This window comes from Coccomyxa subellipsoidea, assembly GCF_000258705.1.
Source record: "Coccomyxa subellipsoidea C-169, whole genome shotgun sequence".
NCBI lineage: Eukaryota > Viridiplantae > Chlorophyta > Trebouxiophyceae > Coccomyxaceae > Coccomyxa > Coccomyxa subellipsoidea.
Window position 1 is genome coordinate 218,024 of NW_005178019.1, and position 23,378 is coordinate 241,401.

General features: G+C 51.0%; 1 protein-coding gene across 1 annotated transcript; it reads right to left on the reverse strand.

The window, feature by feature from the left end:
- Nucleotides 1–1,541: 1,541 nt before the first annotated feature.
- COCSUDRAFT_68297 (hypothetical protein) lies at nt 1,542–18,350 on the reverse strand (the record flags this gene model as incomplete). The annotated part of the gene is made up of 34 exons (XM_005642821.1): nt 1,542–1,681; nt 1,928–2,027; nt 2,345–2,542; nt 2,848–2,939; nt 3,309–3,432; nt 3,701–3,910; nt 4,206–4,352; nt 4,802–4,933; nt 5,301–5,396; nt 5,656–5,853; nt 6,328–6,474; nt 6,827–6,980; nt 7,390–7,532; nt 7,923–8,120; nt 8,448–8,594; nt 8,838–8,930; nt 9,556–9,741; nt 10,208–10,351; nt 11,078–11,233; nt 11,492–11,554; nt 11,992–12,054; nt 12,402–12,549; nt 12,889–13,031; nt 13,540–13,720; nt 14,381–14,517; nt 14,935–15,051; nt 15,420–15,500; nt 15,879–15,977; nt 16,537–16,563; nt 16,726–16,878; nt 17,166–17,243; nt 17,514–17,675; nt 17,999–18,131; nt 18,310–18,350. The coding sequence occupies 34 exons, from the start codon at nt 18,348–18,350 to the stop codon at nt 1,542–1,544; spliced, it is 4,431 nt and encodes a 1,476-aa protein (XP_005642878.1).
- Between the last annotated feature and the right edge of the window lie 5,028 nt (nt 18,351–23,378).

Consider the following 23,378-nt stretch of genomic DNA (forward strand, 5'->3'; position numbering starts at 1 on the left):
GATGGCAGCCTGTTTGCGCCCAGTATCACCACTATGCGTCAGTTCATGTGGCAAGATAATCCAGGACCGGTGGCTCATTTCATGTCAGAGCAGCCTGATATTATAGAGACCGAAAGAGGTCGAATTTCAAGTGCACAGACGTGCATCACGAGTAGTGATCAGCATATTCGAATCGCCCAAATCACCAAGAAAAAATGTACATGACAACTTTTAAATTCATGGCAAAAATTATCCCTTCAAGCTCTACACCTGTATATCTGCAGACTCTGCGCTCGGAGCGCATGATGATAGCTCCTCAAAGATGCTCTGCAGCTGCTTACATGCGCACTTTGCAAGCTGCCCTCCAACCTATAGTCAGAGTATAAGATCGTAACTTAACTTTTAAGACCGAGGCCTTGACAGATAGTGGAATTGCAATTGCTGACAAAGATTGCTGGTACCACAGAGGCTCAATATTCACAGTGCTGGTATGACTGCACAGTGCTGCCAGGCTTGAACTCAACCCAAATGTCTCCAAAAATGTCCCAATGCAACCAATGTACTGCACAATGCGCATGCTTGCCAGGCAACTTCCTCACTCCACGCACGCATATGATATGTGCAGTTGAGTGAGGAACTCTTCACAGACATCAATCAGATCAGTCTTCTAATAAGCAAGAGCTGCACAGCATTATCTTTCCACCCTGCAGCATCAATCGGCCAACGCGGGTCCTGACTAGTGCCAAATCTCTCAAATGATATAAAACACTGTCAAAGGATTGTCACACCATCCTGTCAGGACAATGGTGTCTCTTACATTTTCAGTTGTTGTCAGACATGTTCCTGTAGGCTTGTTGTGGACATGCCATCGTCCTAGGCAAGTTCACCAATAATGAGTGACACGTCAAGGACTGGCTGTTACACATGCACAGAGTGACACTGGACAGCCAATATCTATACATAAATATATGTATATATGTATCAAGAAATATATCCTTATAGCTATCTGTGGGTTTGCTGAAGCCACAAGAGGCTTTCAGACAGGACGCCGCACAGAGTAATTCTATTTTTCAGAGTGTCTTGAGGGACACAGCTGTTGGATCTTGACAAATCAGCGCTGTCCAGAGCCTTGGACGGCTCATGTGCTCGGACTGCTGACCCCTGCAACTGAAAACTTCTTCTGAGGGTCACCTAATGGTGACAATTATTGGGGTTTTTTCCCTTTCACACAACCCTGCGATGCCCCTCAATCTGATTAATCTCATCCCATATCTCAAATTTATTGATCTAGCAGTGCGCGGCTAATTTTGCTCCTTCCCTGAAATCTGTCCATCAATGCATCAGTGTACCAGAGCTGATGCGGGGTGTTTCGGTCCAAGTCAAGAAGACTTGAGACCTTTCTGCTTTGGCACGGAGGCAGCTGCCGCCGGTGACTATTCCTGAGTCATTCTGTGGGAGCTCGTGGGCTGTTGCTCATTGAGGGCAAGTTTAAGCTGAGATACCTGCAGACCTCCTGTCGAGAGAGCTAATCAATGATTGATCATCAGTCATCCGCTGAGTAATCATGAGTCATCCTCGTCCAGCTCCTGCTGCCACTCGATGAGCAGCTGGTGCGCAGCTGCCGCCAGCTCGCGGTCCCATGTGGACTTGCCAGCGTGCTCCGATGCTGATGTGGCAATGATGGCCTGCCCAAATACATCCCCTGCAATGAGACGTGCCAGGAAATCACCTGTCAGTCTGTTGGGTCAAATGAAAAGCCATCTCTTCAGTCTCTAAGGACACCCTCCAAGAACAAAGTACAGATTGCGGTAACTTTGCTAGATGCATCATCAAGCAACAACACCAAGCATCAGATCTGCCAACATCCAAAAAAGTCATTTTACGCTTGCAGGTACATAAATTTCATAGTCTTGTCAACGTGGAGCAGGATGGGACACAAACTACTCACCGGGGTCCTTGGATGACTCATTCCAGTGTTCAAAGCCGAGAGCACGCATGAATCCCTCCACATCAGTGGTCGCCACATGCTGCTCAAAGGCGTTGTGCACCTGCACATTCACAGAAGATTTGTCAGAAGCCAACAACCATGAATAGCAGCATATTTATCATGCTCTCTTCTCTCCACAGTTTTGCAGCACGGCATCAAGAATGGTGCTCCCATTTATGACCAAGTCAAAGGAGCCGTTTTCACGGATGTTGATCAATACGGTATCATGAGATGTACTGCATGGGGCAGTCAAGTTCAGTGGTGCAAGCAGGGCATGGTATGCCCATAAGAATAGTGAATTAATACAAAATTACTTCAGGGCATTGCTCTGTGCTTCAAAGGCCCGTCATGTGCTGGCAGCATGACGGGATGACTCACCTGCTGCTCTGCCAGCTTGGCCATGAGGTCGTCCACATCATCAAGGACGCCTTCATGCGCGTTCCCTCCCACCGGCTCGTGTAATGCTGACTCATCTGGCTCTTGATAGGATGACTCATCCGACGCCTCTTCTGGCTCCGATGCCGAGGAGCGCCGCCAGAACAGCAGCGGACTGATGATCCCTCCACCCTTCTTTGCCTGTGAACGTGCGCCAATCTAAAGAGTTTAATCGACAGTTGTACGTCAATTGATTATTTGCAGACCATCATAGGTCTGTTGAACTGGCTCAGTAAACATTGTGCACTGAAGTGCTCTCAGGAGCCGGTACGGCTTTGAAGACATCAGCAGAAGGAGAGCACAAGCATTTGAGGGGTGCAAACACACATTAATCTCCAGGAAACCTTCTATCCGTGCTCACCAGTGCAGCAAAAGGTAAGGGCATGAAGGGTTCCCAAAGAGTGCAGCGGAGGAGGAGGGATTTGTGTTTATAATAACACCCTTACCTGGGGCTGGGATTTGGGGGATTTGGGGTCAACGAAGAGCACGCCGGAGGGTTTGCTGGGAGACGCTTTCCGAGGCGGAGCAGCTGCTTTCTCTGCGCAGCATGCAATGAATTCCTTACACCTCACACACATGATATCTGAGCACTGCTTCTGAAACCTCATCCATATGTATTGGTGCCCGCTGCCAGCAAGTGCAATCCCTGGAACCCAACAGGAACGTAGTGTTTGTTTGATGACGAGTTTGTACTTCAGTTTGGAAGACACTTCTTTCTTACGCTTGCAGTGCCGCCTGATTCCCCCAGGCGTACTAGATGTGTGCACTATAGTATACTGCAGCTCCAAAAGTTCAGCCAGCTGTAGGAGATGGACAAGCAAACCCACTAATGGCACATGTTACTGTAGACACCCTAGGGCCTGAATTTTACGATACAATATAAAGCACAAAAGAAGGGGAGGCTGACCTGGCGTGGGCAGCTTCGGGGGTTCTTCGGGCTGCCCAAAGGTCCTGGGGCTGGGCAGCGTCACCCACAGCGAGCTGCCCGGCTCGGCCACCTCGGGCAGCTCTCTGGGCAGCTGCGGCGCCGCCTGTTTAAGCACCCACACCAAATGTTAATGTCACAGACCGTATTCATGCATGTGATACTTGCTGAGTAGTCATTGTTTTTGAAGGAGGTGGGCAGTGTCAAACATTTCTACCTCACGGTTCAAGAATAGAAGATGTCTCTGTTTCAACGATACCAAAGCACTGACATTAGCTTCTTTTCCAGCATCCCAGGGACCAAGAATATGTGCAGATGTTCGAAAGACACTTTTGCAAATCAAGGGTGCCTGGGGTTGTCACCCGCTGACTTACTTGCTGACTCACCGCCGGCTGAGTCACCGCCGGCGGCGACGGCGGCCAAGGCTTGGCGTCGCGGTCGCTTCCGGGCGGCTTCCCCTCGAGCGCCGCCAGCTTCCTGGCAGCTTTCGCGATGCGCGCCTCTGCCACGGCCACGCGGCGTTCCATGTCTGCCTTTGCCAGCTTCTCAATCTTCAGCGCCGCCTCTGCCTTTGCCAGATCAGCCTGCGGGGGATGGAATTATCAGAATCTCTATCTTTGAGACCGTTGCGATTCAATTACTGCAACAGCTATTTCTTGGCTTCATGTCTCTACAGCAGAAGCCATGTATGTACTGAGTGCTGCAGAAACTCCCGAGATTCACACACCTGACATGCATATTCTGTTGGCGCAACGGCGTAAGCACATTGCCTCAACATCCGTCTCTTTTGATTTTTCAATGAATGGTGGAGAAAATCAAGACACCTGTGCCCATGTTTCAAGAATGTCAAGGGCGAGAGGTTGGAAGGAGGGATCACACCTTCAGCTCGGTCACAGCCTCTTCGCTGGCGGCCAGCCGCGACTTCAGCGCAGCTTCCGCCTTCTCCCTGGCTGCCACGGCTGTGCGTACCTCCGCCCGCAGCTTCTCTGCATCTTCCCCATGCGCCTGCCTCGTCTCCTTGACAGCCTGGCACCATTGTGAGAACCTCAGCCCAGTTGCCGACTCCTGGAATTTGTTCAGTAAGGTTTCCTGCGCATTCTTCCGCCAAGTGCTGCTGGCGCTGAGTTTGATCTTGGAATGTGACCTCAGGCCACGGCAGGCTTGAACCAGTACACAAGGGACGCTCTACAGTCTATCTTGCTTCTTGCGCTGATTGACAGTGTCTTCCACAAAGCTCACTAGACCGTTCTCTGACAATGCATCGCCAAAACAAGCACCCGAGCCTTCGATGAACCTTTGGAAGCTGAGCGTTGCTTGGCTCTTTTTTGTAGGCGCCGTCTGTGCAACGGCCCATCTGCGCTCTAGGTCCCCTCTTTTATATATATATATATATATATATATATTTTTTAGACCATTATTCCGGACATGATGCTCCCAATAAAGGTGGGCTCAACTTCCTTGCCAAAGAGCCGTACCTTATTGCCGGCCTCGACGGCGCGGCCATGCGCGGATCGCGCAGCCGCCAGTTCTCGTTCGAGCCGCTCCAGCTTCCCGATTGTCCGCACGGCTTCCGCCTGGCCGCCCGCCGCCAGCTGCCGAGAAGCCGCCTGCAAATGGGGTGATTTAATTTCAGAAAGAGAATTATTACACACCTCCCCTGTCAAAGGCAACGTGCGTCTGCACACCAGCTGCAGGTGAAGGCTGCCACAAGCAATCTTGGGCATGGGGCTCAGTTACTATACCGCCCCCCACCAGCCACGGAATAATTGATTTACAAGTGCAAAAGAAATGACACACACTTGAGGTTAACCTGTGCCCTCCTCAGGTGTCGCCAGTATCTTCTCTAGATGCAGATGCACCCATGCAAGTCTGTTGCAGATTCCAGTCTAAGCCATGCTTCTTTGAAAAGCCGAAACTCCCACATATTTGCGCTATCTTCATTCATGTGGGATTTGAATATTTGATTAGACCCACCTGTGCGCGCTCTAGCTCCCCGCGTAGCTTCTCTGCCTCTGCCGCCAGCGTGGCGGCTTCGCGGCGGCTGTTCTTCGCCTCCTCAGCGTGAGATTCCTGCAGCACCAATGGGGTGTCACTTCTGCTATTGAGCTGCGCTGCTGGAGTGCTGTAACGATTTCACATGTAAAGTTATCATCTACAAAACACATTGGAGGTGGATAATAAGAATGCATGCAGGGATCACAGTTCCAAGCCCGTGTAATGGGCGGTCACAACAGGACTCTTGATCGCACAATGTGATCTCCCAGGGATGCCTTGGTTGGCTGCCAAGAGTGAAAATGAAGATGAAAATGAAATAAGTGGCCGAGCGTACCTGCAGAGCTGCCAGTTGGGTAGCCAAGCTGGTCCGCTCGTGGGTGGCAATCTGCAGCTGCTGCGTCAGCTGCTTGGCAGCTGCCGCCTTGGCGTTGGCGCGTTCCTCCAGCTTCCTGCACAGCTCCGTCTTTGAGGCGTGCCTGTCTTCCAGGCCCTTCTTGGAAATGGCCAGCTTGTCGTGGTGTGCGCGCTCCGCCTGAGGATCCACAACAACCCAAAGTCAGACAGTGCCCGTCTGTCGGACAAAGAATGCGGCATTTCCCCAAGAGCATGGGTGCATAGAGACAGAGCAAAGGTCCACGAGGAGGTATGAGAAAGGGTGGTTTGTTCCAAGCAAACAGAAGACAACAAAACAGGCCACAACAGAGAATCGGGCATTGCAACTTTTATTTCTCCTCTGATCACTCTGCTCCATGCTGTACGTACAGTTGTACATTCAGTGATGGACCTGTCTCTTGCTGGAAACAGAACGGTTTGGTTACTTCGGGCTGCCAAGGTCAAACAGCTGCCATGGAAATTTTCTATACTCTTACAGTAAACTTGTTGCTGTCTGGTAGGAGGGTGTCATCTTTTGCTCCAGTGGAAATACTTTAGGTCGTAGCATCCCTACAATAAAAAATTTACATGTAAAATGTACATGTAAAAAAAATGAAAGTTGACGGTAAGGTACCTGTAGCGCCGAGTCGGCCTTGACAAGCCGGCCCCGGGCGCTCTCGGCTTCCGCTGCAGCTTCCTCCAGCTTCTTGGCGGCTGCCCGCTCGCGCTGCACAGCCGCTGCCAGCTGCTCCTGTATCTCCCCCTTTGCCGTTTTCTCCCCCTGCATCACACCGCTCATTCTGTTGAGAAGTTTTGGAGGGGTTCTGGTTAGGAAACATCATCCCTTTATGTATGCTGATTTGTCATGTTCTCGTGCAATTTGCTCTTTGGTTCACAGCCGACAAAGGCAATATTTCGGATGCCTTAGCTTGCTGGGGACTACACCATGGCAAGTGAATATGAGACAGCCTTCATTAAGGCAACTGCACGCTCTAACCATACTGCCCTTAACTGAGGCATCCCTCCCCGTGCAATCATAGCCTTACACAGACCAAAAAAAGGTTCAGAAAATGCCAGGTACATTGATCATGATCAGTAACTACCCAGCCTGAGCAGCCTCGCTGATGACTCACCGCCAGATCCTCCTGCAGCCGTGTTGTCTCTGCCTCGAGCCGGTTCTGCGCGGATAGAGTCTGGTCCGCGAACTGCTCCGTTCTCAACAGCCGTTCCTCCAAGTCCCTGAAACGCTCCCGCTCCTCCTCGCACTCCTTCTCCACCGCCGCCAGCCTGCGATTTCGAATTAAAATTTGAAATATTCGAATTTCTGTTCTGCAGGTACAAACGAGAGGACCTTCCTTAAAGCCAGCCTGCAAGGTTCATCCCACGATATGCAGCGTGAAGGCTCAAAAGTCAAGCTCACAGCATGCGTGTGTGGGCCTGTCGACCCAAGGCAGCTGAAGCAGATATTGACTCCTGCTTGGGAACCACATCATAGGGTGCACTCAACTTCCACAACCTAGGAAACAATGCCAAAACTATTTGGATGACCCACTTGGAAGCAAGGTGGGTCTTCTCGGGGCAGGACTGCCACTCGGCCGCCAAGAAAGAGAAGCCAACCTTCAACTCCCCTAAACCTACAGGGTCCCAAAACCCCCAGGATAGTAATGTATTTGATAGGGTCTGAAGAGGAGCGCACTTGGAAGCAAGGTCGGTCTTCTCAGTGGAGTCCGATTGTGATTGCCGCTCGGCAGCTGCAAGCACGAGTTTTAGATCACGCTGCGCTTTGCGCTCCGCTCTGACCTGGCCCTCCAGCTCAGCGGCCTTGCCTTGGAGCTCAGCCTGTAGGGACAGAAAATTTATATGTATTGGGGTTTCAGAGGCTCATTGTATATTCAAGGTGCACCTGGGAAGGGTGTCTTGCCCTGCAGCTCAAGTTGCATGAGGCGAGGAGGTGAGTTGTCTTTGAGGTGCCGAAAACTGATCATCCTTCGGCCGGGTGCAAATGTGCCCCTGTCTGACTGCAATCCCTTGGCAGACCAGTTTTATTAGAGCGGGTTTTGGCAAATCTACAAAATCTTGATATTCTAGACAGTTGAGCTTGTAAGTAGTATTTATTTGGTCGGTGCCCACAATTGCATCTCTTGCAGATGCACCAGACTGGCAAAGCGACCATCAGTACAGTTGCAGCAGGGATGAGACTGTCAGGTTTAGAAGCAGAGAAAGACGCACCAGGGCTTCGCTCGTCGGCAGGGCAGAATTCTCCCGCTCCAGCTTCTTCACCTGCTGCTGCAGCTTCGCCGCCCCCTTCTCGGCGGCTTCCAGGCGGCTTCCCAGGTCCGCAACCTTCGCGGCAGCTTCCGTCGCAGCCGTAGCGGCCGCCGCCGCGCCGGCGTGCAGCTCCCGATTCTCCTTTTTCAGTGCATCCAGCTGCAGAAAAACAAGACACATTTATGAATACCATGATGAAAGGACTCAGGCCTGAATTTTAATAATGATCGAGCTAGAGAATGTGCAGCCCTCTGTATCATGCACATAGCTGGCAATCCAAAATTTCATTTTGCCAAGGCAAGACCGGCCATGCACACAGAACAACCCAGCAGGCAAAGTGCTCCATAGCAGTCTGCGAAAGGGGCAGGAAATTGACAAGAACGTTCTCAGAATGGGTAAACTCCGCAGTGCAGTAAGCTTGTGCCACAGAAGACCGTCTATTTGCCATAACAAATACAGTATACAAACACATATTAATGCTCTCACCTGTTCCCGCTGTGACTTGATCTCCTCCCTTAGGGTGACAATGGTGGTTTCGGCATCGCCTAATTTGGCCTCCGCTTCGGCCGCCTTGCTGGAGGCCATCGCTGAGCTGGCGCCCATCTCACGGTTCTCCCCCTTCAGCGCATCCACCTGCAGAATTGAAGTTATGTATTTTTAGGAATTTAGGGTTCAGAGCATCCTATGACTAAACTTTATTGCACGTCGCGATGTCCAACCTTTTCCTTTAAGCTACCGTATTGAACTGGTCTCTCATCTTTGACAATTCTCTTTCTCCAGATCCAGAATCGACATGCTGGGCATCCACAGAACAGGGGGCTGTACCATGACTGCATCTGCATGCCGGATTAGTCATAGGTAGGCATGTGCGCGCACCTGCTCGCGATGCATCTGGATCTCCTCCCGCAGTACGGTGATGAGGTGATTTGACTCTCCCTGCCGGCTGCGCAGAGCATCCATGTCCGCCACCTGTCGCATTCCAACCGCAACAATCAGCACACGAGAGCTTTCAGGCCCCTCTAGGGTTGGTAAAAAAAATCCCTCTCGGCATCGCCCCCATCGATTGACAAATAATCACAAGCACCTCCCCGTAAGATAAGGGGTCGTTTTGTGATTTGTTAAAGCAGACACTCCACTCGGGTCACCTTCATAGATCAGATCAACAAATATCTTGCCAACATCTTGATAGCGCTTCCCCTCTCCAAGGTTTGATCATGAGATTGGCTCCCCACATAATCAGCCTCTGATTTAAGATGCACGATAGCCCTTTGGGAGTGTGCCAGCTTGCTAGGCTGGCAAAGACCAGGATGAGTGCCAGTCTAGGCAGCTGCGCCTTGCGGCACTCGCACAAATAAAGGCGCCAGGCCACCTTGATCCTACATCACACCTTTGAAGCCGATGTCTCATGGCATGCCACCAGTAAAGGGATACCCAACACAGATCTGAAAAGCACAGCCCACCTGGCTTTTGAGGGCGGTCAGCTCGGCAGTGAGCCCAAGAACAACAGCCGCTCGCTGACCATGCCCGAGCGCCTTCACTGCCTAACCCTAACCATATCTCCTTTTCAAAAAATATTTCAAAATGGAAAACTTACCTGGGTTTTCAGCGCTGTAAGCTCTGCAGCCAGCCCTGGCACAACAGCCGCGCGCTGTTCATGCCCGAGCGCCTCGGCCCGCGCGGCGGCCAAGCTGTTCCGTAACGCCATTGCCTCGGCCCGTAAGCCCTCCAGCTCAGCCAGGCGGCCCGCCTGCTCCTTGACCAGCGATTCCTTCGCCTCAATCTGTGATTAACATGCAGACGCCCTCTTCAACTTGATTACGTAAATCACTTCTTGGAATAGCACCCTATGGTATGCCTCCCTGAGGCCCTGATGCAGTGCAAGGCAGTAACGAGAGACTGCATAGCTTTTGCAGCAAGCTGGGCGATTTGGAGGCTGTAGGAGGTATGCATCTTGCTGATGCAACAGGGACAACCGAAGACGCGGACAACGTCGCTGCATTTGAGTCGAAGATTTGAGACGTCATGGGAGACCCCTCATGCCTGACCAGACATCACAGGTGCATCATTTCCTGATGTTACTAAGTTGATGTTGTAAGCGCGCGTCCACAAAAACTCCAGACAACCGGGCGGCGGCTGCAAGGGTCAGCCCGGTAAGAAGCCCACATTTCTGCATGACTCTCAAGCAGCAACCACCCCTCCAAATATGCATCCCGGGGGGGGGAAAGGTTTTCCAATCTAGTTCTCACCTGCGCTTTGAGAGCGGCAGCTTCGGCTGTGAGCACTGCAACGAGCGCCGCCTTTTGGCCGAGTTCCTGGTTTTGTGCGCGCAGCTGCCGAACTTCACCGTCCTGTCGAGTCGTCGTGCCTCGCAGCTCCGTAACCTCCGCCACCTGGACAGGGAATTGAGGAGCTTTCAGGGGTTAGTGTTGGGGTTTACATGGAACAGGGATACCTCAACTGACGAGGAGGCGCCATATCAGAGTAGCTTTTACTGTTTCCACCTTTTCTGCTGAAACAAAACATGCGCAGGCAATACTGAGTGACAAATCTCTGACGCCCTGCGGGGCAGGCAACTTCTACAGTTCTGATTGAGACGTTTTTATACAGTCCGGCAGGCTTCCATTGTCCGGCAGTCACACTGATTTATTCAATAAACAGAGGTTGTCTCCAGTGCTGCAATATATGCACGAACATGCACATCTCGCTACCAGTGATACTAGAGCATCGAGTAAGAGCTTTGAGTACAGCCACCAAGTGCTCATATCGCTATGCTACTAAACTTTGAGAAGAAAAGCTGCTGTCCAAGGGCAAGGGGACGCCCGGGAAGCCCATTACGGGCTTCAAGGGGTTCCGTTACGGGCACAAGGGCAGCCTCGCATATGTGGGCCGCGACAAGGCCGTCATGGACATCCCCACCATCGGCCCTGTCTTTGGGTGCGGCCTTGCTCGTTGACAGGGTCTGATGTCGTTTGGGATATCTTCCCGTGATCGGCTGGCTCTGGCATGCAGTTCTGGTCTGCCCAGAGCTCACATTTTTTCTTCTCCCTTGCAGTAGTCAAATGTGCTTTGCACAGTTTAAGTCTCTGGGGCTGCCAACAATTTGATAAGATCCCCACCTGCTGCCGCAGCGCGTCTGCCTCGGCTGCTAGGCTGTAGGCGAGCGCGCTGCGCTGGAGCAGCCGCTTGTTCTCCGCACCCAGCGCCTCCAGCTGCTGAGCCAGCGCCGCCTTGGCAGTCCTGAGCTCCCCAAGCTCCGCCTTGCTGGCCGCCAGCTGTGACACCACACCCAAGCCTCATTTACACATGGAGTTTAAACATCCAAAGGTACGGCACTTAGAAATTGAGATCTCAGGTAAAACCGGCGCTGCGCAGCCAGCGAAGCTCTGTCCTGAGGTCCGCCGAGGGGAAAGCATGATTTCTGGGTTGCCAACATGGGAACAAGGTCTACAGCTTTGCCGCTTGTCCAAAAAGAAGAGCCTGCAACTCGAGTTCTGATGCTCGCTTTACCTGCATGCAAAAAATTCATTCACCTGCTGCCGCATTGTCTTGGCTTTGTCGGTCAGCGCCCCGAGTGACTTGCGCGCTTTGTCGGCCTCGGCCGCCGCTTTATGGTTTTTCTTTTCTGTTTCTTTTTCCATTATCATTATCATTATCATTATCATTATCATTATCATTATCATTATCATTATCATTATCATTATCATTATCATTATCATTATCATTATCATTATCATTATCATTATCATTATCATTATCATTATCATTATCATTATCATTATCATTATCATTATCATTATCATTATCATTATCATTATCATTATCATTAGACGCTTTTCCTGCCAGACAAGCTGCAGTAGAGGCTGCCAAAATCCTACCCCTTGATGGACTCGCCAGATCCAAGCAAGACCCAATCAACTGTGGGCACGGTTCTCAGTATTTATACCGCCCCCCGCCAGCCGGGGCCGGCTTTTTCTTTTGGGGAGCTCAAAATAAGAATCCCTCAAGCCAGGATGTTTCCTAGGTTGCTCACCTGCTGCCGCATTGTCTCGGCTTCGGCAGTGAGGGCTCCGAGCGACGCGCGCGCTTTGTCGGCCTCGGCCGCCGCTTTATGGTTTTTCTTTTCTGTTTCTTTTTCCATTATCATTATCATTATCATTATCATTATCATTATCATTATCATTATCATTATCATTATCATTATCATTATCATTATCATTATCATTATCATTATCATTAGACGCTTTTCCTGCCAGACAAGCTGCAGTAGAGGCTGCCAAAATCCTACCCCTTGATGGACTCGCCAGATCCAAGCAAGACCCAATCAACTGTGGGCACGGTTCTCAGTATTTATACCGCCCCCCGCCAGCCGGGGCCGGCTTTTTCTTTTGGGGAGCTCAAAATAAGAATCCCTCAAGCCAGGATGTTTCCTAGATTGCTCACCTGCTGTCGCAGTGTCTCGGCTTCGGCATTGAGGGCTCCGAGCGACGCGCGCGCTTTGTCGGCCTCGGCGGCGGCGGCCGATTGGCGCTCGAGCTCCTCCTCGAGGCCCTCAATCTCCTCCTCCAGCTCCGCCACCTGGCGCTGCGTCCTGAACAGACGGCACCACAAGAAGGGTTGGTAATCTTAGTATCTGGATCCTCGCAGTTTGAGTCAGGAACTTCCCATTCTTCCTCCTCCTTAAAATTGAGGTAAGACTTAGATAAAGCCTTTGTAAAGCCTCCCAAAGACGGTACTTCTCGCCCCTGAGAGCGCGCCCTACCTCGCATTCCCTCCCATTGCCTCTAAATTTGTTTTCTTTTCAAACTTGTATTTCGGAAGCAAGGACACTCACTTTTGCAGGGCCTCCTCTAGGCGGCAGTTCTCGTACCTCTGACACTTTAAAAGATGTCTTATTTTTTCCTTTTAATGATAAAGTAAGAACACTCACTTTTGTAAGGCTTCCTCGAGGCGGTAGTTCTCATCCCTGAGCTCGCGCCCAATCTTGGCCTCTCTCCCAAGCGCCTTTGCCTGCCCCGCCAGTGCTGCCGCCTCCGCCGCAGCTGCAGCCGCCTTCTCTCGAGCCTCCTCCGCCTGTGGTCCAAAATGTTTATTTTAAGTGCATATTAAGCATGGCAACGTTTTCCAAGGTGCGGCAGACCAAAAGCCAGAGGCCATAGGGCACACAGGCAGGCAGTCTGCAGGCACATCAGCGGGGGCTACAAGAATCTGCAGCCGGTCAAAGGGCGACTAAACCAGGGCAGTGCAAGCTCCGTGGCATCTCCTCACAGCCTAGCTCAGGTTCAGAGGCATCACTGCTAAAGCCAAAAACATCATCAGCTCAAGTCGTCTTGCGCAAGTCCCCAATTGGCAGGAGCTGCGTCCTGACAGCAAGCCAGAGGATGTCACGTCAAGCAAAAAAGGGGCAAAAGAGGGGCGCTATGGGATTCTTCAGGTTGTCTTCACACTCTCATGAAGTCCCCTTGGAAAGAGCCTGCACCTGGTTGGGGTGCTGCCCCGAGTCGGAATCATCTCAAGCACCCCAAAGCCAAGCGATGATCCAGGTTGTATGATGGTAGGGTATGTCAGACGTGTTATTCACCTCTTGGAGACCCTTGAGGGCTTGCGCCAGGTCGGAATTGACCTTCTCCAGCTCCTCGGCCATTTTGCTGTTGGCCGCCTGTATCTCCCCCAGATTAGCGACAACCCTAGGGCTTCCCAGCCGCGCAATAGTCGCCTGCCCCTTGGGCACGACCGCCATGCTGCCCTCGCTGCTGCTGCTCCTGCACAGTCAGTGCCATGTCAGCATCCAGTCAGCACACTATCACCCCCCCTTCAAAACGGCAAGATCTGTAGATGTATGTATTCAGCTACTTCAGATTGGCGGTGCAAGGCACCCTCCCAGCTCAAACCTGCTAAAGACTCAACCAAGCTCCTAGATAGATAGATAGATAGATAGATAGATAGATAGATAGATAGATAGATAGATAGATAGATAGATAGATAGACAGTCGCTGCTGACACTCAATGCAGGTTTCGAGGGGTAAAAGGGGAATCCATATTTAAAATCCGATCAGGACAATTTAGGTTTTGTCACTGGTAGCCTTGCCTGTGTGTCTGCTTGCCAGCTTCTACAGCTGCTGACGGTAGGTTCAATCACTGATCCCCTTTACATATGTCAGGCGTTCATGGCATGGACGTGCTCTAGGGAAGCTATCACTAGCTTGCACTTCACACAGCGGAGAATTTATAGGATTTGGGGGGCATCAGGGGCATCTTCTTTCAGAGAAGATGGGCGAAATCACCCACGGCGAGGGTGAGGAGGCGTTCTTTAAAGGGGACAGCTGCGTAAGGCTCTCATGGGGAGAGACCCTCAAAAACCTCAGGGGTTTGCGCCTGCGAATCTAGGTTAAGGGGTGTCAAGAAGGGTGAATGTAACGCACGGCGAGGGCGAAGAGGCGTCCTTGGGTGGTGACAGCTGCGCGAGGCCATCCTGCGGGAGGTTGATTTCGCGCTGCAGGCTCTTTATCTGCTCCTCCAGCCGCCGCACAAGCACCGCGCTGTCGCCTCGCGCCTGGTCCTGAATTCGCATGCACATGAATCAGAGTGCAGGCCCCAGAAAATCCTAGATTGGAAGGAGAATACATCAACACCGTGCTTTTGCTGTCGAATGGGAGGTCGGCTGGCAAGATGAGGCAAGAAGATCTATGACAGCGCAACAGAAGCAGGAACTACAGAACATGCCTCTGCCTAGATGCTTGAAGGTGGTGGGCCTGTCCACGGCCCCGGCACAAAAAACCACAGCAATCAAAGCTGACTATCTTAACATCAGATCTGATTGCGGGGCATACAGGGTAGGAAGGAAAGCCCCAAGCTGCACACTCCTTCTCCTTCTTAAGCTGTGGCATGTAGTCATGCGGCAGCACCTTGATACTGAAGGGAACAGCATATTACTTATCATTGCAGAGGATTACTTATCATTGCAGAGGATTACTACCTCGCGGTGTCCGTATACGGACGGCGGGTCTGACAGCTGGCTGCAGGTGTCAGAGCAGGCGTCGCTGCCGCGCAGGTTCAGCCGATCTATCACCGCATACAGCCGCGTGTTCTCCCCCTGGGGCCAGGGGAAAGGATCCTTGTTAGGGTCGAAGCAACAGGCTTCAAACACGTGAATTTCTACAATCAACCCCCATCCAGCGAAATGAAAACCCTACTTAGGCCCTGAAAAAGCAAAATCATCTGAATTCAGGGTCCAGGATTTATCAAGACCGCCAGGGTACAGCAATGTGGCGAAATGCGGAACTATACGCAGCTATTCTAAGCAAAGGCGCAAAGAGAAGGTTCAAAATATTCATTAAGAGGACCCTTTCAAACACCTCTGCAGTGCATGAAATTTCTGAAGGATGCAAACAACTGGCAGCAACTGGTTACTATGATAGAAAAAAATTGCAAGGTGCGAAACAAAGGAAATGTAATCTGTACCTCAAGCCGCTTGTTCCATCGCTTCAACTCCCCGACAAGGGCCGCATTGTAGTTGTTCGCGCGCCGTGCCCCCGCCAGCACCTGCCACATCAGCAAAATTACTGATCAGCCACCGAGCAGAGGGGAATAGCAGACATATTTCAGCGTTGCATGCATGCAGCAATGCAGTATCATTGGCGGGCATGTATGCATTGTGTGTCTCAGGTGCATTGGGTGTCCCAGGAGATGGGATGCTGGTCAACATGCAGCAGGCAGGCCAAATTACTTTTCACTTGCAGCAAGCCAAGTACCCATGTATGAATTTCACACTTCTGATCTTCCAACAACGGGTGCCAACACCCCCAAATGCTCCTTTATTTTAAACCCACAGGCTTATATTTACAGTTTAGGGTAATATTCAGCAAAATAAATAAACCCTATATGGTTTAGGGTTGGTAAAGGTAACAATGCTTGACTCACCTTGGCGACTCGGCTGCCCACGTAGCTGGCCACTCGGTTCATCTGCTCCACCTCACCTGCCAGCGTGGCATTGTCGCCGCGCAGCGCGCGGATCTCCTCCTGTACAACATGCCCCTTTATGTCCCCTGACGGCTTGGGGTTCTGTTGGAGGTTTTGAACTGTTTCATCAGTGCCTGACGAATTGTCTATTAATATTATTATTACACGCTTTTCCTGCCAAGAGGCAAGGTGCGTCCTGCAGTGCTGCACTTGAAGGCTGCCATACTCCTACCCTTTGTTGGACTCGCCAGATCCGAGCAAGACCCAATCAACAGTGGGCACGGTGCTCGGAGTTTATATCGCCCCCCGCCAGCCGGGGCATTCATTTTACAATCAAAGGATATTGCTAATATTCACATTAATTGTAGCCGTGACAAGGTTAGTAATCTCTGTGCCTTCACAGCCGAGAGGAGATGCATTGAAGAGGGATCCATGCAGCATGCATTCACAGTGCAGTGCAGGCAAGTCTATTAGTGGCCTTGCTTCCAACAAATAGTGCCAGCTTCACAGCAACGACCTCCCCAACCTTCATTTTGCACTGCACACATTCAGATAAACACAAAGATGCTTTGATAATATCGATGTTGTGAAGGCTCTGGCATTCGTGTTGCCAGCACACCTCTGCAACCGCCAGCGCCGCGGTGATCTGATCATCGGGATATCCTCAGACACACAGACCTAAGACTCCTGAAATTTTTCAGTACAGACCTCCAGACCTCTGACCCAATCATTTTTGCATTGAGGGGCCAGACACAGCGTATAAGATATACAGTGTTTGGTTGGGAAAATTTCTGGTTCGAATTCGGACCTCTGCTGCGGCGAGCGTGGCGGTGGTCTGCTCGTCGGCAGCGGAGGAGGCGGCGTCCGTCGCGCGGCGTTCGGCGGCTTCCACGGCAGCGGATAATTCTGCGTTCTCCTCGGCCAGCCGAGCGTTCACAGCGTGCAGCGTGGCCAGCTCGTCCTGCAGCAAGCAAAATCCAGGACTTCAGATCCAAGATGAGCAATGAATGACTGCCCAACTTCAGCAACAGCAACGTTGAGACTGGAAGCTCAGTGAGAACCTCCTCCTTGCCAAGCTTATGAGAACTGAATACTTGTATTAGCCCGCCTGTGGAAATACGGGTCTGTCCAATGTGATTTCTGCATTGATGACTGTCATGGAGAGCAAAGACATCAGGTCAGGAATCATCGTCAGCCTTTCTTCCTCGTAGTATTGAGAGGCTAACAACGGGTGTCTTAGAGCGGCACCTCTTTTGGCTCCAGGGCCGTCTTGAGGCGTTCCACCTCGTCCTGCAGCGCCGCGTTGTTCTCTGCCAGCCGCGCCACCTGTGCGCAATGAGTCACCCGGTGAGTCAGCACTAGAACATTCATTGGAGTCCGGCCCTGCAGCTTGAGAGAGGAACAGCTTAGAGACTTTTGTTATCGAGTGATTTGCCGGCCTTGTCCTCTTGTCTGTGTGTATTCTGAGTGATTAGTCCCCATGCATTGCCTTCTGAAAATGCACAAGAAAGCAATGGCATGGCCAGAGATGGCGGAGACCATGTTCCAAGCACAAAACAACTTTACATCCAGTGGTTAGGGTGAGTCAGCGCTGACCTCATCCAGCATCTGCTGCCCGCGCGCCGGATCAAGCTGCCCCGTCTCCAGGGGCGAGCCCCACGCCGGGTGCGATTCAGCGCACTCACCTGACGCCTTGCTAACCGCCTCATCGGACCCCCCTCTCAGCCGCACCACTGGGGGGACCACCTCCGGGGGAACCTGTATGCATGCATTGTTGTGACAAATCACGACGACGACCATTATAATTGCTGCACAGCGATTATTTTCTCCAACGCTTGCTCTGCCTTGATGGTTGAATATCTGATTGTGTGTGTAAGGTAATATCTGTAGCTTGCTGTCTGCCTCCTTGCATGAGCTTCCTTTGCCACAATTCGTCAGAGCGCTCTCCCTCGGACAAGAGGGAGGCATCCCCACCCAATCCCATCCTTATGTTCTCTTTTTCAGGCCTGACAATATCTGGCCCAACTCTACATGTGAAGTACTATGTTCTTGGAGCAGCATTTCTCCCTCATGTTGCTCACCTCGCCGCTGGAAGGGGCAGTGAAACCGCTGGAAGAGCTGCGCATGCGATCAGATATCCCATCACCCAACGGCGACGTCGGCATCTCGCCATCTTGATCGGACGGCGCTCTTTTCAGCTTGAGGCTGCTGGCCCTGCAAGGCAGAGTGGAGGGTATTCTCAGCATCAGGCAGTTAAGTGCATTAAGAAAGAAGGAGTACTCAGTATGGCGCGCAATCTGGCAACCATGGCCCGCTCGCAATGTTGATTAGGTGCCATTTCACCGCAGGGTAGGGCATACTGTACACCCATCCTCTAACATCAAGTCAATACTGGATGAAAGGTGCAATGCTGGCAAAGCCCAGCTCCGACATGAACTGAGTCGTTAGCAGATTGGCAGCATAAGTACACTTTGGTGTGCTTGCCTGAAGGGGCTCAGCAGCCGCGGCGGTGGCATGGCTGCTCTGTCAGTGTTCCTTTGTGCACAACCCCCTCCGCTTACATCAGGCACTGCGGCAATTCCACCTGCAAAGCAGAGCCCAAAGAGACGATCACGGTCCAAACATTGTTCAGGCTAGCTTTGATGGTGTGAAGGGGCCGCCTTCCCTCCTCTGTATCTCTCCTGCACGCCTCGCAGGGCCTATACCTGCCAGCCCACCTAGCATCAAGCCCTGCGCTGCACCGATTCTGACTAGAGTCAACTGCTGCTGCATGAAAGCTGATTGTGATTGCTTCATTTCTGTCGTCTGGTCTGTCTGTGGAGGTCAACAACTGCCTCGCTGAAACGAGTGCATTGATACTGCTGCCTAGATTCATTTGTGCGGCAATTGTGCCAAAGTGCACCCTGAGCATCTGCCCAAGGACCTCATGCATGATGCATCCCCACTCCTGCTTATCTATACCAGCTTTTATTCAGTTAAACGACTCATCCCAATGCTCAACGTATCGCCTGAGCTGCAGCAGCAAGGACTTCGCGAGGTGGGGGATAGTAGTCAGTGCTGTCCTGCAATTCCGCGAAGGCAGTTTCGAACACTGCTCTCAGGCATTGGGGCGCCGTTTTGTTCAAATATTAACGTTAAATTCTCGTCAGAAAGGACCATCGCAATGATCGGCACCTAAAGTGTGCTGCAGGGATCACCACCTAGGCGCCCGAGACTCCACAGCTCGGCAGTGTACGGATAAAGACGTCAGACCACCAGATACACAAGATCTCGTAGCCCTTACTGTAGTAATTGTGGGAAAATACAAAACAGCTATATTCCAATCACCGCTGTGTAAATTCGCCAAAATAAAGTGCTCACTTATCACAAGTGGGGGTGCTTGACAGCGCGTGTAGCACAATAACAATCATTGACGTGCTCGCACCTTGTTAAAAGGTTGCCAATTCTACCTAACGTGATGAACATCACATCTAAACATGCTTCAGAGCTGCTCCTTGACATCAGTTTCTGGCTCCAGCTATGCCTGGCATCCTCCAGTACTCACTGCTAGCAGACTCGCTTTGCGCCGTTGAGAGCTCTGTGAACACACTCAACCCTTCGATGGATGCCGAAACTTGAAAGGCGCCAGCTTCCATGTTCATGCCTCCGGCGCTGGCTTGCATTCTGCGGTCTCCAAACTTTCCAGAATGGCTGATCGCGAGGGGTGAACCACTCGATCGACTATGGGTGAAAGCAACATTGAGCTGAAATGGATCGCTTCCCACCTTCCGAAGGAAACGTCTTGCTGTTGGCAAATGTAAAAATCTGAACACGGTGAAGTTTCTGTACACCGAGATCCTAGCCGAGATCCTGACCAGGATTGCGAAACAAGATCGGAGGCTCACTAGCCCGTTGAAAGTCATGTAGGTGAAAATATTGCACCTATATCATTACATACTTCTTTAATTTTCTTATGTTCATGTTGCCAGCGTGACATGAAGGCAGATCAGGTTGCAAAAAGTCACCAGAATAAATAGGTGCTCACTAGAGATGCTGCAAAGTCCTCATCACTGATCAAATCAAGTTACACGTATGCCATCATGTCTATTGCATCGCTTTTTTGTAGCCTTTACACGAATTTCTTCCTTGCAGGATTAAGAAGTCGATTTTTCCCCCTGCCAGGGGCCCTGGGCAAGGATAGAGCTCCAGTAACTTTCCTGTAGCTGACCATAAATCAAAGGTGAATCCATCACCAGGTGACTAAATACTGGATCTGCATCGATGGCGCATGTGTCATACCCTGTCAGGAAGAGGGCCAGGACTCTGCGCCGCATGTCTGCAGAGACTTTTCCGGCAAACCTTCCAGTGACATGCTGGCATGCCATCATGAATGTGTTCAGAAGTCAGACCTGCGTTCTCATATTGAATGTCATGCTCAGGAACGATATTCAAGTCTACGAAGGAGTCTCATCCACGCAGAAACGCTCCTATGCTCTGAGCAGGCATGGTATGCCCGAAGACACAATCAAGACTTCCCTGCCATGCTGAAGGCATACTTTCGGGTGTTTTGTTACAAAAAGCAGGATGTTTCGTTGCAGGACAGGGTGAGAGCTGCGGTGGACCGGGCTGTGAACAGGTACAAAAGGAGGAAGAAAAGAAGAGTACGCCCTGTCTCTTTTTGTATCGTACAGGAAGGTGACAAAGATTACAATGTAAGGCATTCACTGGCTGAACTTTGTGTTTGTGGCGCAGAAAGTCGAGAAGATGTGGAAAGAGCACATGGCAGATCAAGAGAGGGTGGCCCAGGGAACCGGGATCCTGGTCCTTGGACGATGTGCGCCAAATTATTGCTATATTGTATCAGCACCATTGTTGATCAAACGTTCGTGCTTTGGTCAATTTTTCTGTGCGCCGAATTTTCACTCACTGGGATCCCACAGATGCAGATCCCACCAAGCAGGAGTTGGAGGTGTGTTACGAATCGCTGAAGCACCGCAGGCACCCTGAGGCAGAGCTTTATGACCTTGATACAATGCCCATTCCTGAGGATTACGATGTTCCTCCTGCGACGGCTGGACCATCCAACAGGTATTATTTCTTTTTAGAATAGAACACCAAAGTGATACCCACTGCCACCTCAACAGTGGCCCTAGAGATGTTGTTGTGCTGCGCTGGTGAAGGACGATCATGTTAAAGCCCCGGCACCTTCCATGCGTGCTGTTTTCCATTCTTATGAGTGAAACAGATACCAGCAAGTCCCAAATGGGCAGCCATGAACTGCCTGGCACCTTCAAGGCATGCTGCTGTGGGTGCCTCTATATAGAGCAGTTATCAGCCATTCCCAAGTGGCCAGCTATGAGTAGGCTCCTTAGCTAAGAGCATACAGAGTTGGTCATTGGTTGGGGATCCTGTATGTGAATCTAAACAGCTGAGGTGCAGCATTCGCGTGGTGCCACACTTTACTCCATGACATCGGTCTAAACCCACTGTTTATAAGTTTGCAAGGTGCCCTGCCTGCAGCTGGCAAGGAATATCGTGTGGGTCTTGGTCTTGAAGCCTGAAGCGCTGCACGTTCAAACATACAAGTTTGGCCCAGTATAGGAATTGCAGCTTTTTGAATGGCTATATAAGTGCTAATGCGCAGCAGAGGAGCGTTGCGCCCGACCCCTTATTTGTTTGTTCTTGTCAAGCTCTTAGGTTCGCTGAGAATCAGTATCCAGGTCTCTTTCTATTTTTTGCAGGCACGATGGTTCAAGACCTCAGAGAGATCGTCAAGAGAGCTGGGCACAGAACTAGGTCTGAAGAAAGGCTCTGTCAAAAGCGATCGAGATGATCTGAAGGCTTGGACCGCCCACGACATAAAACTGGAGCGTGCCAGACAGGCGAAGGTGGCCCCTTAGACGCATATTTTTTCCCTTTTTTTTTCTTTTTTTTCTAGTCAGTGTTGTTGCAGAGTTGTTCATCGACTTCAGCAGAATACGCTATACTTGTCCATTAACAACGGTGATGTGCAGATGAACCGCAAGATCAAGAAGTATAATGAAGAGAAAGAAAAGTACTATGCTGAAAATCCACGCTCAAATCTAGGTATGTTGCTTGCAGTTGGCAGGATGCTGTGTGCTGGTTCTGCAGGGTGTGATGGTACAGTGTGCTCATTTGATTTTATAAATTTTAATTATTATTTTATAGAATCATTTATTTAAAAAATTTGTCATTTTCTTGCCTGGCAGCTTTGCATCCCGATGCGGTGGATCTTTACGATTAAATTCTTCGGGCATGGAGTGGGATTCTTTCCCAGCACCCACTACTCCAGACTGTAGTGTTGAGCTTTTGCAATGTCCACTGCACTTTGGAGCGAGCTGTAGACCAGGCTGAGCCTTTGTGATGAGTTGCCACAATTCATTCACGATACTGGGATTGGAACGATGTGTATGCCGGAAGGATGTGTGTGATCAATCTAATATTTGTGTTCACGACAGCCATTAGGTCTTCCTTTAGTGTTGTCCTTGACCAACTGTTGCTGAAGGCAAGGTGCGCTTGCAGACAAGCTGCATGTAAAGGCTGCCAACCTCTACCCCCTTGTGGACTCGCCAGATCCATGCAAGACCCAATCAATTGTGGCCACGGTGCTCAGTACTTATACCGCCCCCCGCCAGCCGGGGCCCAACACTGTTTAGTCACAGGAAAAAAACACATTTTTTGCGGGAGCATGCAAAGACTTGCAATTGTTGCAACATTGTCAATGAACTGACAATAGTACGCAGACATGCACACAAGTAGACATGAGTTTTTGGCTGTTGGTGGGCCGTGGCATGCTCACTATACAGGCAATATTGTCAGGATCAGGTGCAACTCCTTACTCAGACACAAGGTATCCAAGGCACTTAACAGAAGGAGTAGCAAAGACAAATTTAAACTTAGGCAACTTGAGTTTCAGACCTGCCATGCGCATGCGCTGGAAGACCTCATGAGTGATCACGCAGGTGGCTCAAGTGCTCTGTCCATGCGGCAGAGTATACAAAAAAATCATCAATATGAGAATAGCAGCAGTGGCACCCAGCCAGCACACGATCCATAAGGCGCTGAATTGTGCTGGATGCATTCACAGTCAAATTGGGAGGATGCATGCTCATGAGGTTCTTGCATTGCTAGAACATGCAAGCCGCTCGCAAGCAATGCACCCCCAATCTCTTGTTGCTTGCATTCCTGTTGCGACCCCCAGTAGCAGTCCAGGTGCCTATGGTGAGGTGCAAGGGAGGAGGAGAGCGAGAAGGAGGGCGCGGGATAGTCTCAGGTGACTGTTGATGGGGTCGTCGAATAAGTCTGGGGCCTCTGGGTTGATCAAACTCTTGGCTCCGCTGTAAGCCACAGCGCCAGCCGTATGACGAACTCAAGGCTCGGCAAATGAGCACCACGCCATGCACAGCAAAAATAGCTGAGACGCTGTGCGGCAGAAGAATATGAATGCAGACTTCTTCCTGC